The 17,759-nt window shown below is 40.5% G+C and overlaps 1 protein-coding gene across 1 annotated transcript; it reads right to left on the bottom strand.

Annotated features, from left to right (window-relative positions):
- Positions 1 to 14,041: 14,041 nt before the first annotated feature.
- LOC110627921 (protein SCARECROW) lies at positions 14,042 to 15,867 on the bottom strand. The gene has a single exon (XM_021774321.2). It carries the CDS (start codon positions 15,809 to 15,811, stop codon positions 14,252 to 14,254), a length of 1,560 nt encoding a protein of 519 aa, XP_021630013.1. The 5' UTR covers positions 15,812 to 15,867; the 3' UTR covers positions 14,042 to 14,251.
- Positions 15,868 to 17,759: the final 1,892 nt, after the last annotated feature.

The raw sequence follows: 17,759 nt of genomic DNA, 5'->3' as shown, positions 1-17,759 counted from the left end.
GTCTCTGGGTTAGAGTGTCCCCTATGGGTCAGTGGACCCAAGTGTGACCCGTCAGTGGCAGAGGCAGTCTGCCAATGTAGTCCAGTTTTCATAGAGGGAAGATGCCTTTCCGCCGACCTCGTGGTTCTAGATTTGACAGATTTTGACGTCATTCTAGGGATGGATTGGTTATCGACCCATGGTGCTACCTTGGACTGTAGAGACAAGGTAGTCAGATTCAGAGATCAGGATGGGTCAGAGGTCGTCTTCAGAGGAGACAAGAGGGGTACACCTAGAGGTCTGATCTCAGCTCTTCAGGCTCGTAGGTTGCTTAGGAGGGGATGTCAAGGGTTTCTAGCTCATGTGAGGGAGTTAGATAGTCATGTCAGAGAGCCCGCCTCAGTGCCTGTGGTGAGTGAGTTCTTAGATGTTTTCCCAGACGAGCTGCCAGGGTTACCACCTACTAGGGAGATAGAGTTCGAGATTGAGTTAATGCCCGGTACCAGACCGATCTCTATCCCTCCCTACAGGATGGCACCAGCTGAATTGAAGGAACTGAAGGAACAGTTGCAAGAGCTGGTAGATAAGGGTTTCATCCGACCGAGTACTTCACCTTGGGGTGCTCCGGTTTTGTTTGTGAGGAAGAAGGATGGATCCCTCAGACTTTGTATCGACTACAGACAGTTGAACAAGGTCACTACCAAGAACAAGTACGCTTTACCGAGGATCGACGATCTATTCGACCAGCTAGCAGGAGCAGGTTGTTTCTCCAAAATAGATCTGAGATCAGGGTACCATCAGTTGAGGATAAGGAATGATGATGTACCGAAGACAGCTTTCAGGACCAGGTATGGGCACTATGAGTTCCTTGTGATGCCGTTTGGGTTGACCAACGCCCCTGCAGCATTCATGGACCTCATGAACAGAGTATTCAGTCAGTATCTGGATCACTTCGTTATTGTCTTCATAGATGATATCTTAGTGTATTCCAGAAATGCAGAGGAGCATGCCCATCACCTGAGGACAGTTTTGCAGACCTTGAGAGAGCATGGCTTGTATGCCAAGTTCTCCAAGTGTGAGTTTTGGCTTAGGAGCATTTCATTCTTGGGGCACATCGTGTCAGAACAGGGTATTGAAGTAGACCCCAAGAAGGTAGAGGCTGTAGCTAACTGACCTAGACCCACCACAGTGACCGAGATCAAAAGTTTTCTGGGTTTAGCAGGTTACTACAGGAGGTTCGTTCAGGACTTCTCAAAGATTGCTGCTCCTATGACCAAATTGACAAAGAAGAATCAGAAGTTCATATGGACCGATCAGTGTGAGGAAAGCTTTGAGGAGCTTAAGAGGAGGTTGACTTCAGCACCGGTGTTAGCTCTGCCAAAAAGTGATGATGACTTCTCAGTATATTGTGATGCGTCCCGTGTGGGACTGGGTTGTGTGCTAATGCAAAATGAGAGGGTGATCGCTTATGCTTCTAGGCAGCTGAAGAAGCATGAGCTGAATTACCCCACACATGACCTAGAGATGGCAGCAGTGATCTTTGCACTCAAGATGTGGAGGCATTACCTTTATGGGGTAAAGTGTGAGATCTTCACAGATCATAAGAGCCTGCAGTACATCTTGAGTCAGAGAGAACTGAACATGAGGCAGAGAAGATGGGTAGAGCTGTTGAGTGACTATGATTGCAAGATTCAGTACCATCCGGGTAAGGCGAATGTTGTGGCAGACGCCCTAAGCCGGAAATCACTCGGCAGTCTATCCCACATTTCAGCAGAGAGGAGGCCGGTGGTGAAGGAGTTCCACAGACTTATGAGTGAGGGATTACAGTTGGAGTTGTCTGGCACAGGTGCCTTAGTGGCTCAGATGAGAGTGACACCCGTGTTTCTGGAGCAGGTAGCTCAGAAACAGCATGAGGACCCAGAGTTAGTGAAGATTGCCAGGACTGTTCAGTCAGGCAAGAATGAAGAGTTCAGGTTTGATGATAAGGGGATCCTCCGCTACGGGAACAGATTATGTGTGCCAGATGACATTGGTCTGAAGGGAGATATTATGGGGGAAGCCCATAATACCAGGTATAGTGTTCACCCTGGAGCCACCAAGATGTATCAGGATCTGAAGAGAGTGTATTGGTGGCCAGCTATGAAGAAGGACGTGGCACTGTTCGTGTCAGCCTGCGATGTGTGTCAGAGGGTGAAACTAGAGCATCAGAAGCCGGCTGGAATGTTGAATCCACTACCGATTCCAGAGTGGAAATGGGAGAATATAGCTATGGACTTCGTAGTGGGATTACCGGTGACGTCCAACAGATTGGACTCCATATGGGTGATTGTGGACAGACTCACCAAATCTGCTCACTTCATCCCTGTCAGGAGTGGTTACTCTGTGGACAAGTTGGCGCAGGTGTACGTAGATGAGATTGTCAGACTGCATGGGGTCCCGGTATCTATAGTGTCAGATAGAGGGCCCCAGTTCACCTCCAGGTTTTGGCGGAGTCTGCAGAACGCTATGGGTACCAGATTAGACTTCAGTACTGCCTTCCACCCACAGACGGACGGACAGTCAGAGAGGACCATCCAGACAATAGAGGATATGCTCAGAATGTGTGTGCTAGATTTTGGCGGTTCTTGGAGGCAGCATCTACCTTTGGTGGAGTTTGCCTACAATAACAGCTATCATGCTAGCATAGGGATGGCTCCATATGAAGCTTTGTATGGGAGGAAGTGCAGATCACCTATCTGCTGGGAGGAAGTAGGAGAGAGGACTCTTGCGGGTCCGGAGTTAGTAGAGCTTACCAGCAGGGTGGTACCCATAATCAGGGAGAGGATCAAGACTGCTGCTAGTCGGCAGAAGAGTTATGCAGATATTCGCAGAAGACAGCTAGAGTTTCAGGAGGGGGATTTGGTTTTGCTCAAGGTGTCTCCTATGAAAGGAGTGGTTCGGTTCGGGAAGAAGGGTAAGTTAGCTCCACGGTACATCGGTCCTTTCGAGGTGCTTCAGAGGGTCGGTAATGTGTCGTACAAGCTAGACTTGCCTGCTTCGATGGAGAGAATCCATCCGGTTTTCCATGTTTCTCTGTTACGGAAGTATGTGTCGGATCCTGGAAAGGTTCTTAGTGAGCCTGATATGGAGATCCATGAGGATCTCACCTATGTAGAACAGCCAGTGCGGATCCTAGACACTCAGATCAGAAAGCTGAGGAACAAGGAAATCCCGATGGTGAAAGTCCTTTGGAACCACCACAATATTGAAGAATGCACCTGGGAGACACGGGAGTCCATGCTCCAGCAGTACCCCCATCTGTTTTGAGGTGAGTGTTAGTTGTTTTATGTGTTGCATGTATGATATGTTGTATGTTATGATTGATGCCATGCTTTGTATGTTAGTTGAGGAACATTCGGGGACGAATGTTCTTAAGGGGGGGAGAATGTAATACCCGGCTAGACTCCGGTATCGGAATCCCTACCGTCCGGTGGGACCTCGGATGTCGGAAACCTCTAGAAGGGTAAAACTATGATTTTATGAAATGTTTTCATGTATTTCATGTTTTTAAGTAAGAAATTAAATGAGTTTTTGCATAAAAAAATCTTTGGAGGAAAACCCAGGTTCGGCCGCCGAAAGTCAAGTTCGGCCGCCGAACATGCATGCGTTTTGGAGGCACGTTAGGCCCCCGAAAGCATGAGTGAGGGAAGTCAAGGTTCGGCCGCCGAACCTCATGTTCGGCCGCCGAACATTTGCATGGATGCGGAGGCACATTCGGCCCCCGAACGTGGTCTGGCCAGCCACTATAAAAGGGTCCCTTAGCCGAAAATGGGCGAGCTTTTTCTCCCTATTTCGGCCAAGGTGAGCATTCCGCCATCCTTCCCCAATCTTGAGTTTTTCCTTCCTTTTTCCATGATCTTTACAAGTTTATAACTTTGGTTTTGAAGATCTTTGAGCTTAGAACTAGTTTTGGAGCTTGGAGACCAAAAGTTGGAACTTCTCCCATCTCCAAGTTTAGATCTCCTCAACCCTCGATCTTCAAGAGGTAAGAGCCGATCTTAAGCTCAATGTATGATTTAAACAAGTTTTATGAAGTTTTAAAGGGTAGAATGCATGTTAGGGTATATGTTAAACCTATGGGTTTTTGATGACTTTTTGAACAATGTAGCTTGATTGTGTGTGATTGAAGTGTTGTAGATGGGGTATATGCATGTTTGAGGCCCCTAGGAACTTGTATGCATGCCTTGGTTGAACAATATGCATGTTTGGAAGGTTTGGAGGCGAAATGTGCTAAGGGAGCCAAGTTTCTGCCCTTTGGCAGAAACCAGGTTCGGCCGCCGAACATGGCTGGGGAGGCAGGCCTTTCGGCTGCCGAAGTTGCCCCCGAAAAGAGACTTTCGTCTCTGACTGGCACTTTCGGCCGCCGAAGGTGCCGCCGAACCTACCTGAGTTTCGTCTCTGTCCAGGACTTTCGGCCGCCGAAGGTGCCGCCGAAAGTGCCCTGTTCAGCCATTTCTTGCATGTTTCATGTGATGTTTTCAGGATGTTTTAGGGGGGTTTTTGAGGAGTATTTTAGAGTCATGTTCATATATGTTTGGTGCCTCATTTGAGTCCACCTGTGTAGGTTCGGACCCGAGGAACCGAGACCCCCGGTTGTGAGATAGTCGTTCAGAGTTCGTTGTTAAAGCTTCAGTTACCATATGAGTGGAACAACCCCTTAAGTTTTAAAGTAAATGAATAAATGAATGAATCATAAAGCATTGCCCATGCATCATTATGCCATGCAATATTAGGTTGTTTGCATTAGAATTCACGAATATGTTGCATTGCATACTTTGTTGTTGATGTGGATGAATGTTGAATGATCCATTAGCCCTTGTATGCCATGATAGCCTACGTGAGTCCAGGTGTGCCTGCTACGGCTCTACGCCCCTGGCACTATGACTGATTATGAAAGTCCGGGTGTGCCTGCTACGGCTCTACGCCCCCGGCATGTATAAGTAAGAAAGATAGGGGCTAAATGGTGACAAGTTCATCCTTGATATGAAATGTTTGTGTTATGGCGCATTCATGAAAGCATGAAAAAAAAAAAAAGAAAGAAAAAGTTAAATGATAATAATAATAATAAAATGAATAATAATATACCTAAAAATGGAGGAATTAAAACAAATGTTTTTAGTTTCTGCTCACTGGGCTCTAGTAGCTCACCCCACTCCCTTTATCCCCAGAGTTGCAGGTACAGGACAGAACAAGAAGTCGGCTAGAGTGAAGTCAAGTCATGTATGTTGTAATAGATAGTAGTGGACATGAACATGATGTAATGAATATGTATGACCATGTAATGTAATGAATGATTTGATGATGTATTGAGGATTATAGTAGTGCTTGACCTAGAGGTGTGTGAATCCCCATTATGTACAGAGTGTTTAATGAGTAATGATGTTAATGACCATGATTATCCAAGCTGTTATGTATGATGATGATACCCCATTGGAGTATTTGATGAGGACTCCAGTGTGGGGTTTATGTATGATTTTGTGCATGCACAGGTTTTGCTTGGATAAGAGAAAAGAAAATTTTTTACAGATCATGTATATGTTGTATGAGATATGGGATTCCACAGGTTTACAGGATGTATGTAGGCTTACTACGGGTCCCGGCGGCCTTAAGCCGATCTGGATCCTAGCGCCGGTAACGGGTCGGATTTCCGGGTCGTTACAGTTATGTTGTGTACCTTGCATGTGCTAGTTGAGGAACATTCGGGGACGAATGTTCTTAAGGGGGGAGAATGTAATACCCGGCTAGACTCCGGTATCGGAATTCCTACCGTCCGGTGGAATCTCGAGTGTCGGAGACCTCTAGAAGGGTAAAACCTTGTTTTCATGAAATGTTTTAATATTTTGATGATTTTAAGTAAAGAGGAAATGAGTTTTTGAATAAAAACACCCTTGGAGGAAACTCAGGTTCGGCCGCTGAAACTCAAGTTCGGCCGCCGAACATGCAGGCATTTCGGGTGTGCCTTAGGCCCCCGAAGGCATAAGTGAGGGAAGACCAGGTTCGGCCGCCGAACCTCAAGTTCGGCCGCCGAACATGGCATGCATGCGGAGGCACGTTCGGCCCCCGAACGTGGCCTGGCCAGCCACTATAAAAGGGTCCCTTAGCCAAAAACGGGCGAGCTTTTTCCCCATTTTCGGCCAAGGTGAGCTCTCCGCCGCCCCTCACCGATCTTGAGTTCTTTCCTTCAAGTCTTTCACGATTTTCACAAGTTTTCATCTTGTTTTGAAGATTTTCGAGTTTAAAGTGAGTTTTGGAGCTTTGAGGTTCAAGAACTCAAATCTCTCCCATCTTCGAGCTAGGGTCGTCTTCCTCTCGATCTACAAGAGGTAAGGGCCGATCTTGAGCTCACTACATGTTTTTAACAAGTTTTAAGTTGATTCTTGAAGTAGAAATGCATGTGTAGGGTTTTATGAGTTTTTGGGTTTATGTTGGTTTATGGACAATGTATGTTGGATTTGCGTTGTTTGATGTGTTGTAGTTGGGGTTTAAGGTAGTTTGAGACCCCCTAGGAGCTTGTATGCATGTTTTGGTTGAGCTAAATGCATGATGGTATGAGTTGGAGGCATTTGTGCATGTTTGAACCAAGTTTCTGCCCTTTGGGAGAAACCAGGTTCGGCAGCCGAAAGTACTTTCGGCCGCCGAACCCTCTTGTGGAAGCAGCCTTCGGCTGCCGAAGCTTGCCCCCGAAAGGAGACTTTCGTCTCTGTCTGGGAGTTTCGGCCGCCGAAAGTGCCGCCGAACATGCATGAGTTTCGCCTCTGTCTGGGAGTTTCGGCCGCCGAAGGTGCCGCCGAACCTGCCTGACTTTCGGCTCTGGAGGGACTTTCGGCCGCCGAACCTGCCGCCGAAAGTGCCCTGTCCAGCCTTCCTTTGCATGTTTTTGCATGAATGTTTTGAGGAGTTTTAGAGGGTTTTTGGGGGATGTTTTTAGAGTTATGTTCTATGTAACGACCCGAAAATCGGACCGCTACCGGCGCTAGGATCCAGATCGGCTTAAGGCCGCCGGGACCCGTAGCAAGCCTGACATATAGCCTGTAAACCTGTATAATCCCATACATGATCAACAATCATACATAAAAATTAAAACTTTTCTTTCCATTCATACACCAAACTCAACATGTGCATGCACTGCATATAACATAAATCATAAACATTGATCCCTCTATGGGATCTCATCAGTGCCCCCAATGGGTGACATAACATATGTTGAGTTGGTTTACATAAACATCATAAAAATCTCTAAGATCATGTATTAAAAGGGATAGCAACAATCTATGGTCAAGCACACCTCTAACATCCATAAACATCATCTTATTACATATCTATACTGATTAAGACATTACATTACAATTTGATCATGTCCATTGCTAGCTATTACATAAACATGACTTCTTTACTCTATCCGGACTCCTGCTCTATACTGTACCTGTAAGCCTGGGGGTAAAGGGAGAGGGGTGAGCTAAAAGCCCAGTGAGCAGAACTATAAAACATATTAACACTATGCTCTATGAAATGCATCATAACACAGACAATTCACATAAGCGTTGGGTGAACTTGTCACCAATTAGTCCAAGCTAACTCTGTGCCAGGCCGTAGCATGGGGTCCTGGTCTTCCTGTCATAACATATATTACTTACCATTGTCCCAGGGCCTCCTCTGGGCTCCTGGTCTTCGAGTCCCATAACCGTGCCAGGCCGTAGAATGGGGTCCTGGTCTTTCCTTACTCTGTGCCAGGCCGTAGAATGGGGTCCTGGTCTTCCTGTCATGGACTAATTGGGTCATCCAATATTCACCCACATCAACAACAATCGATGCAATGCGGCATATTCGTGAGAACTAATGCAATCATCCTATTGCATAATCATGATGCATGAAACATGATAAAACATTTAATTTCTCAATTTAAAAGATTTAGTTTAGTTCCACTCACCTCTGGCTGACTCTGACAACACCGAAGCAGCTGAACTCACTGCTGGGGTCCTCGGTTCCTCGGGTCCGAACCTACACAGGTGGACTCAAATGAGAGACCAAACATACCTGAATATAACTATAAACTACTCCCCAAAAACCCCCTAAAACATCATGAAACAACCATAGAAAAACATGCAAAGGAGGCCTGGACAGGGCACTTTCGGCGGCAGGTTCGGCGGCCGAAAGTCCCTCCAGAGCCGAAAGTCAGGCAGGTTCGGCGGCACCTTCGGCGGCTGAAACTCCCAGACAGAGACGAAACTCATGCATGTTCGGCGGTACTTTCGGCGGCCGAAACTACCAGACAGAGACGAAAGTCTCCTTTCGGGGGCATGCTTCGGCAGCCGAAAGGCTGCCTCCCCAGCCATGTTCGGCGGCCGAAAGTCCTTCGGCTTCCGAACCTGGTTTCTGCCAAAGGGCAGAAACTTGGCTCCCTTTGCACATTTCGCCTCCAAACCTTCCAAACATGCATCAAACCTATTCTACAACACACATACACAAGCATACATGTTCCTAGGGGCCTCAAACCATCATAAACCCCATCTACAACACATCAAGCAACTCACATTGTTCATGAACACACATTAAACCCATAAACTCCAAAAATATATCCATAACCTATCATGCATTTCTAACCCATAGATCTACTTAAAACCTACTTAAAACATGCAATGAGCTTAAGATCGGCTCTTACCTCTTGAAGATCGAGAGAGAGACGACCAAAAACTCGGAGGTGGGAGAGATTGGGTTCTTGAACCTCCAAGCTCCAAAACTTTGCTCAAAAGCTCAAATCTTCAAAATAAAGTTAAAACAAATGAAAATCTTGAAAGATCTAGAGGAAGAACATCAAAGATTGGTGAGGGACGGCGGAGAGCTCACCTTGGCCGAAAATGGGGAAAAAGCTCACCCGTTTTCGGCTAAGGGACCCTTTTATAGTGGCTGGCCAGGCCACGTTCGGGGGCGAATGTGCCTCCGCATGCATGCCATGTTCGGCGGCTGAACTTGAGGTTCGGCGGCCGAACCTGGGCTTCCCTCACTTATGCCTTCGGGGGCCTAAGGCACACCCGAAATGCCTGCATGTTCGGCGGCCGAACTTGGGGTTCGGCGGCCGAACCTGAGTTTTCCTCCAATGCTATTTCATGCAAAAACTCATTTCCTTTTTACTTAAAACCATGGAATACATTAAAATATTTTATGAAAACATGTTTCTACCCTACTAGAGGCTTCCGACATCCGAGATTCCACCAGACGGTAGGAATTCCGATACCGGAGTCTAGCCGGGTATTACATTCTAATTGTTTGGTCCCTCATTTGAGTCCACCTGTGTAGGTTCGGACCCGAGGAACCGAGGACCCCAGCAGTGAGTTAGCTGCATCAGTATTTGTCAGAGCTAGCCAAGAGGTGAGTAGAATAAACCTTTACGATTTAAAGCAAATAAATTATAAAGTTTTTTAGCATGTTCATGCATCATGAATGCCATGTGATGAATTAGGTTGCTTGCATTAGAATTCACGAATATGTTGCATTGCATTTATGATGTTGATGTGGATTGGTTATTGGATGATCCTCTAGTCCTCATATGGTATGATAATGTTACGGCATGATATGGTATGGAAGTCCAGGTTGTACCCATTCTACGTCCCTGGCACATTGGTATGTTATGATATGTTATGTTAAGAGAAAGACCGGTTGTACCCATTCTATGTCCCGGCACTTTGGAATGTAGAGGACTATTGGTGACAATACCATCCGAGATGTGATTTGTTGTGATGTGTTGCATTACATGATGGCATGAGATTTTAAATGTTGTTTTCTATTATTCTGCTCACTGGGCTCTAGTAGCTCACCCCTTTTTCCTAATCCCCCAGGATTGCAGGTACGGGCTAGACAGAGAAGTCAAGAAGAGTAAAGTCATACGTTTGTAATAGATAGATAGTGGACATGATAAATTGTAAGATGATGTAAAGTTTGAATAGTCATGTTATGTATGATGATATTGAGGATTAGAAGTTGTGCTTGACCCTATGGATGTTGTTATCCCTTTTATTACATGATCTTAGATATTTTATGATGTAGATGTAAACCAACTCAAAACATGTTAGGCCACCCATTGGGGGCATTGATGAGATCCCACAGAGGGGTCAAGTTTATGATTATGACTATGCTCAGTGCATGCACAGGTTGAGTTTGGTGTATGAATGAAAGAAAAGTTTTAAATTTTTATGTATGTTGTTGATTATGTATGGGATTAAACAGGTTCACAGGATGTATGTTAGGCTTGCTACGGGTCCCGGCGGCCTTATGCCGACCTGGATCCTAACGCCGGTAGCGGTCTGATTTTCGGGTCGTTACAGCGACCTACTAAAGGCCAATACAAGGCTCACGGCGCCAAAGCGCCAAAGCACCATGCCGATCTCAAGAAAATGAGCTCGGTACTGGTAAATCCAATAGGCAGACCAAATTAAGGCAAGACGAATCCTAAGCAAAATGCATACCAAGATAGAGAACCAAACAAAGGACCAGGGGCAATCATAGGAGGAACTGACCTTGAGAATTGACCGCTAGCACTAAACCAGCTCGGCTAGCCTAGAGAAAGGTCTAAGCAGCAAAGAGCTCGCAAAACGCTTGAGGGAAGATAGCTCGGAAAGCACTCGGGAGCAAAAAACCCAAACCACCGAGACATACTCTAGGACCAAATACTTAGATAAAGAATCAAGGGGACAAGAGCAATGTAAAAGGCCAAATGAACTATTCTGAATGATTGGACGGGGCAGTGGAAAGTATTGACTCATTAGATACAAAAGAATCGAACCCCAGTATGGTCAAACCTAAAACAGATAGTCCAACCTCTTCGACCCGGGGTCGATCTTCCCAAAAGCTCAGAGGGGCCAGACATACCTCCCTGCCGAGCCTTATGTCTGTGCTGGCGAGGCTATAAACCTATAAAAGAAAGGTTAAAAGCTGAACAAACAAGCAGTCAGGCTGAAACAAAGCCTGTGTAAGGCTAGACAAGAAAGTAAGAAATTAAGTTCGACTTCACAAAAGAGCTCGAGGCACCAAAGTAAAGAAAACGAACTCTTGAGCTCAGAGCACAAGCAGCATCACGGGCTATAGGCGTAAAAGCCTAAGCAAAGAACACAAATCCAAGCTCCCGAACTCGCAGTACGGACGGACTCACAACAAGTAACAATCAAACTGAATAAAGCTAAGTATAGAAGGTATACCAGAGAGCCGAGCTCCCTATATGAAAAGGCCTGCATATGCAGGAACGCACAAAAGGATAAACGAAAGCGAGGGGTCGTGCTCACAGCTCGGATTAACTCACAGTAAACAAACACTTAGCAAAGATGACCCAGGAAGAGGAAAACGATAAAAGGCCAAGCTCTCTATCCCAGTGGAGCACACAGCTCAGACCGCACTGATCGCCAGAAGGTTACATCCAGAGGGACAAGATATCCGAGCTTGTAACAAGAACAAGATTTAAAATCGTCTAATGTGGGGCACTCATGCAAATAAGACATTCCTCTAGGTATTATATATCCGAGCTCGCAGTATTGACGAGGTCATGAGCCAAAAACAGAAATGCCCTTATGAAAATAAGAAAAACTCGCAAGTCAGAAGCTTAGCCAGACGTCGAGCTCTTAGCCCGGGTCAGTTCGACTAGTAAAGTCCCAGTAGAGATAGCCTAGTCCATCAATTAAGTAAAATTGACAAAGCCAGAAGACAGTCTGAGTAAAAAATAATAATGAGGTACAGGCCGAGGTGAAATATCATTCATCATCAAATACACATCTCCAGATTGCCATACATTCAAACATCCAAGTAAAGAGACAAAGAAATAAAAAGGCAAGGAAAGGACATTCTTGACAAGACCAGTTCTCGGGCCGCGCGGTCATAAATGGAGTCTAGGGATTTACCCCCTCGCCACTCATGTAATAACTGCCGAGGAGGTAAAGGGGCAATTGATGACCGTCGAGCTTCCTCTACCCTGGGCGAGGCCGGGCCCAAGAGGAGAACAATGGCCCAAAGCCCATCAAGCCCTCCTTAGGCTGACCAACTCAGCATCTCAGGCCTCGACCCAGACACGCCAGGCCGGATGGATTACCCGTGAACCCATACCCAGCAGGAAGAAGCCCAGTCTGGTGATGTGATGTGAGGGAGAGGAGCTGGTCCAGTCACTTCACAACCCAGCCCGCACGCGTGCCGGGGGAATTAAATGGCCGTCTGACATGGAGAGGGGTCTGACACGTCCATACGTACGGGCCTGAGTGATATAGACAGGTAGCACAATAGCAGGAAGGCGGGAGGTGTCAGGGGCAGGTAAAAAAAGGAGAGGGGTATTCCTTCTTCTTCCGGCTTCTTCCTTGGCTCCATATTCTTTTACTTTATTTTTATCTGCAACTCTGGCCTATCCATATTACACTAGTCATGAACCTGACTTGAACGTCGGAGGGTCTCTATCGGGAGTATCCCCAGTAGACCCCTGACCATCTTTTATTATTTTGTAGGTTCTTTAATCAAATCGAATATTGAGAGACCCATATAATGAACCCAAAAGAAAACTATATCTATTATAGAGTAAGAGGAAAATCAGATTCATCAAAAATTATTCGCATGTGAATTCAAATGACGCTATATCAAAGTCAAACAGATAAATTGAGTTGGAAAAATTATTAATTAAAGTTTGAAGGTAATCCTATTATAAGAGTTTAAGTTAATAGATAATGAATAAAATTTACCCAAAAATACTTTTTAAAATCATATATATTCAAATCCTAGTGTTAATAATGACATAATGTTTTTTTTTTCCACGCGGAAGCTCTTGATTTTTTTAAATTACATAAATTTATTTAATATAAATTTTTTTTCATTATATCAGACATATATGGCTTATAATATAAAATAATAATAAGTTCAGATAAAATTTTATTTATTTATATTATCGATTTTAATAAATTTATTTTAAATAAAAATTACCTTAAATCATATATATTTGATATAAATAAAAATATTTGTTTGGATCCTTTTCATTAAGGATTATATATCTTCAAAATACAAATAAATATTTTTATAAAAAATAAAAGGTAAATTATATTTTAATTATTGATTAATTTTAATGTAATTTACGAATCAATTTCTATATTTTTAAAAATAAAAAATTAAATCTTTATATAATCAATTCGTCTATTTTCATTTATAATTTCATTAATCAATTAATCAAACGGAGAATAAACATTTTAAATATCTAAATTACTCTCATGAACATTTAAATCTTTTTTTAATATAGGTAAATATTTTATATTGTGTAAATTATATTTTGATCCCTATATTTTAGCATAATTAACGAATCAATTTTTATATTTTTAAAATAAATCATTAAATCTCTCGATATTTAATTTATTTAAAATTGTGGTTTTTCCATCCATCGTAAATAATTGTTTAAACCTAATAGATAGCTAAATTCTGAAAATATAATTTCTTCCTAAAATATTATTTATAAAAGTTTACGGTTTATTTAAAAGTTATTTCGTACCACTTAAAAATAACTAAAATTGTCAATATTTTTTAAAAATTTTAAAGTTATAAATATTGAAATATTTTAATGAATAGAAATTGAAAAACAAAAAATTTTAAAAATTAATTAAATGAGATATTATAAATAAAAATTAATGTGAATTTAAGTATTTTTTTAAATAAAAAATAAAAAATTAAAATATTTAAATTGTAATAAATGAGAATGGAATGAATATAAAAAAATTTAAGTGTACGATTTTAAAAATATATATATCAATTTATTAATTATGTTTAAATTTGAAGACTTAAATATGATTTATTCATTTAAAAATAATAATAAAAATATTTATACGTTAGAAGTAAAAATGAATAAAAAGATTTTTAATTTAAATAAATTGATTATATAGATATTTAAGTGTTTAAATTTAAAATTTTAAATTATTTTAATATTTTTTAATTCACAGTGAATTAGTTTCGCTAACAATTGTTTTGGATATTCTAAATATTATTAGGAATATGAGAGATGATCAAACTCGGAATGAGCTGAGACACAAGAGGGTATAGACAAATTGGGACTTAATTGGATTACAAATTAACCCTAATTAATATCCTCTATATATTGACTACAATACAAGCCTAGCTATAAGGTCAATATACATATCGATTAACATAACCTTTACAGTATCAAATGCAATTCACTGAAACAGAGACGGACAAATTAAAAATAAAGCATTCAGATGAACTATAATTACAGCTATCTAGAAGAATGTGAAGTCCAAGCGGAAGCAGTGAACAAGCTTGTCTCCTTCCACCCAAGCTTCAAAGTTCCATCTCCTTGCACAAGGCTATATCCATGAGCAGGAGGAAACATGTTCAGTATCAGCTGTGCTTGAGCCATGGAGTTTGCGCTCATGGGTACTTGCATAAATGAACTTCTTGTTGCTAGCTCACTTCTCCAATGCCGGAACTTGTCTTCTCCACTTCTTGCTGGTCCTCCAATGGCTAAGATGTTGTTGATTTCTCTGTGTAGAAGACAATGCTCTACTCTGTGCCTGCTTGAGTCTTCACATGGCAGAAATGCACCGAGGGAATCGAACAAGGTTGAGTAGTAGTGAAGAGAACCTACGAAACGGTCCAAGAATGATCCTCCATGGGAGATGTCTTGCTCGACCAATGTGATAACTCTTGGAGCCAGTTCTTCGAGTAGTCTCATCGTTTTCCAGTCAGGTCCTGTGGCATCATACAGTGAGTGTTGCAGCCAATGTACGGCCAGTGTTTCGCCTCTCCTCAGTGGAACCATCGACGCATCAATTTCTCCGAATTTCTTCGCAACTGGGTGGAATTCAAATGACATTCCAAGCCGCTTAGCGAAATTTGAGAGTTGTTTCCCTGTCTCTACGAGCAGCTCCATGGAAGTTCCCATGCCTGTCATTCTAACGTGTGGAGGACCTTCAATTCTCGTTGCGAGGATGTGAAACAAAGCAGGCCATTGCAAGCCTTGCATGATGTCTAGATCGATTATGTGAACTCTGTCTCTGCGGTGGAAGGCTTCGAGGATTGCTTGGTTAGAGGTGAAGTGTGCAAATTTGATAAAAGGAGAGACATTGTTGAAGACTTGAAAAGCTGTGTGAACACTCTTGTGGTTAATCAAAGGAGAGCAAATACCTAGCCATGAGTTTATAACCCTACTAGCCATGGCCTTAGCAAAATAAGCCACAACTCTTTCAGCACAAGAAGGACCATAAGGAGAAGCCATTTGGGTAAGCTCAAGCAACATTCTATGAGCTTCACCGAGATTATCAACTGATATAGCAACCGCACACTCCAACAGAAGAGTTATCAAGCTCAAGCCTTGCTCATCTATTCTACTCAAGCCTCTAGCAGCAGCAGCACTGCTACTACTGCTGTTGCTACTGCTCGCTGCCAAATTTTGCTCATTGCTCCAATGGCAATCTTCTCCATTATATACACCATCAAAGTAACTTCTCCTCATAGATTTTCTTGGTCTAAAATCACCACCACCCATTAAGAGTGATGAAGGAAAGATGTTATTATTATCATCCGAATAGACCATTGTTGCGTCTGTATGCAGATTCTCACAGCTTGCCGTATCAGGCATGTCATCAATAAGCTGTTTGGTGACATTTTCAACCCACTCAGAGAGCTCATTCCTCTCCAAGTTCATTACTGGCTTATTAGGAAAGGAACTGGAAATTAATGGAGCTGAAGGAAACCCAACAGAGGAATAATCCCATGGTTCATGTGGTGGCATCATATCAAGAGACCCATGAACCACTTCATATCCTCCCTTCATCAGATCAAATGTATATGAAATCTTGATAGAGAAAGAGAGAGAGAGAATGGAGGAGGTGGGAGGGTGTTAAAGGTAGTCCATAATGATTTTTAAAGGGCAAATTCTCAGCTAGAAGACCAAAGGAATGGTCTATTTTAGGAGTAATTTAATGGAAGAGCATGGCCGGCATAGCCAGACATATGGATAAAGATAAGTGGCAAAGAGCCAAACACACGTCAGTTTGGTAGTGATTTTCTCTTTTTTTTTTTTTTAAACATTAAGGAGTGTTAATTAATTATGTTATTAATTAAAAAAAAGTATCTAATAGAAACCCTTAGATTTCAATACTTTATTTTTTCTAGAAAAGTGAAATAATAAGTAATACATGCAGCCGGGGATTTGATCATTACTTTGTGATAAGATTAGAATTAGAAAACTATTTCAAAAAAAAGATTAGAATTAGAAAGATAGAGAAATAACAACTACCCACATATTGAATATCACTCCATTTATTTTTCTAAAAATATTTTTTATAAAAATATTTTTCATGTTTTTAGTATATATAATATTTAAAAATTTAATCAATAAAAAAACAAATTAATTTAAGAAAAATTCTTATTAAGATATTTATATATAAATTTATTAATAAATTTTATTTTAAAATTAAAATTAAATAATAAAAAATAAATTATTTCTATAAAAAATAAAAATATTTTTTAAAAAATATATTTTTTTGCAAACAAACTAAATCTAAATTTAATTTGTAACATAATGACTCATTATAAAGTAATAATTGATCTCATGTATTATTTCTATTAAACTTAAATTACGGAAATGTTGAATCACTTATTTCAATATATTAAAAATACACATAATTATCTGTAATATGATATAATATTATTTATTTAAAAATTATTAATTATCATTTAATGTAATTTGAAAATATACTGCATCTATTTAATTTAATTGTTAGATAAAAATAATTATTGTTAATATAAAAAATAAAAAAAAATTGATAAAATTTATTAACTAAATTATAAAAAAGTGATTATTAAAATAAATTATCGATAGTTTATTGATCATTTAAAATATCGATAATAAAATTATTGATTATTTATTAATAAAAAGTTATAGTTATATTTATTTTTTTATGAGTAATAACGGTTATATTTTAAGTATTTAATAATTTATATCTAATCATTATTATAGATATGAAAAATAATTAATAAAAATATATGTATTATATTAATGAAATTGATCTAAAAGCATTAATTTATTATGCAGTAAAATAATTAAAAATATAATATTTTTATACTTTAATAATAATTATTAATAGCATCTAACTGCAAAACTAAAACCCTATAATATAATACACTGATCTGCAAGTGTTCATATCTTCATCAATTACATTATTAAGTACTAATTAGTCTTTTTTTAAAAAAGAAAAAATCTAGCTAGCCTGCATAATTTAATTTGTAGATTGATTTAGAAAGGTTCTTCACCAGATGATCTCTGATCTCTATAAAGATAATTTTTGCATATAAAATTAATTATTTAAAAAATTCAGTCGTTGGACAGGCTTGTCTATGTGAAACTGACACATTTTTGCATTGGTGCTATTCAAGTTGGAACACCATTAAGCCACTTTGTTAATCTAATAACGACACTTATAATATTAAATGCTCTTCAATTTTAAAAAAAAAAAAAATCAAAACAACCCAAAAAATAGATAAAATGATAGTGGTAATTCTAGTTTAAAATTTTAAATATGGAGCAAATATTTTATTTTTTTAATAAATATATTCGCCTTGAATTCAAATGAATTAAATTTAAAAAATATTTAATAGAATAATATTAATATTTGGAACACTACGCCTAGATTTAGAATGAGAGATTACGTTTTCCTCCTTTATTTCTTTTCTTTTTGTTCTCTAACAATGCATAACTGTTCGGGTTATTGTACCACCTG

This window comes from Manihot esculenta, chromosome 12, assembly GCF_001659605.2.
Source record: "Manihot esculenta cultivar AM560-2 chromosome 12, M.esculenta_v8, whole genome shotgun sequence".
Lineage (NCBI taxonomy): Eukaryota > Viridiplantae > Streptophyta > Magnoliopsida > Malpighiales > Euphorbiaceae > Manihot > Manihot esculenta.
This window is presented reverse-complemented; position numbering and strand designations above follow the sequence as displayed.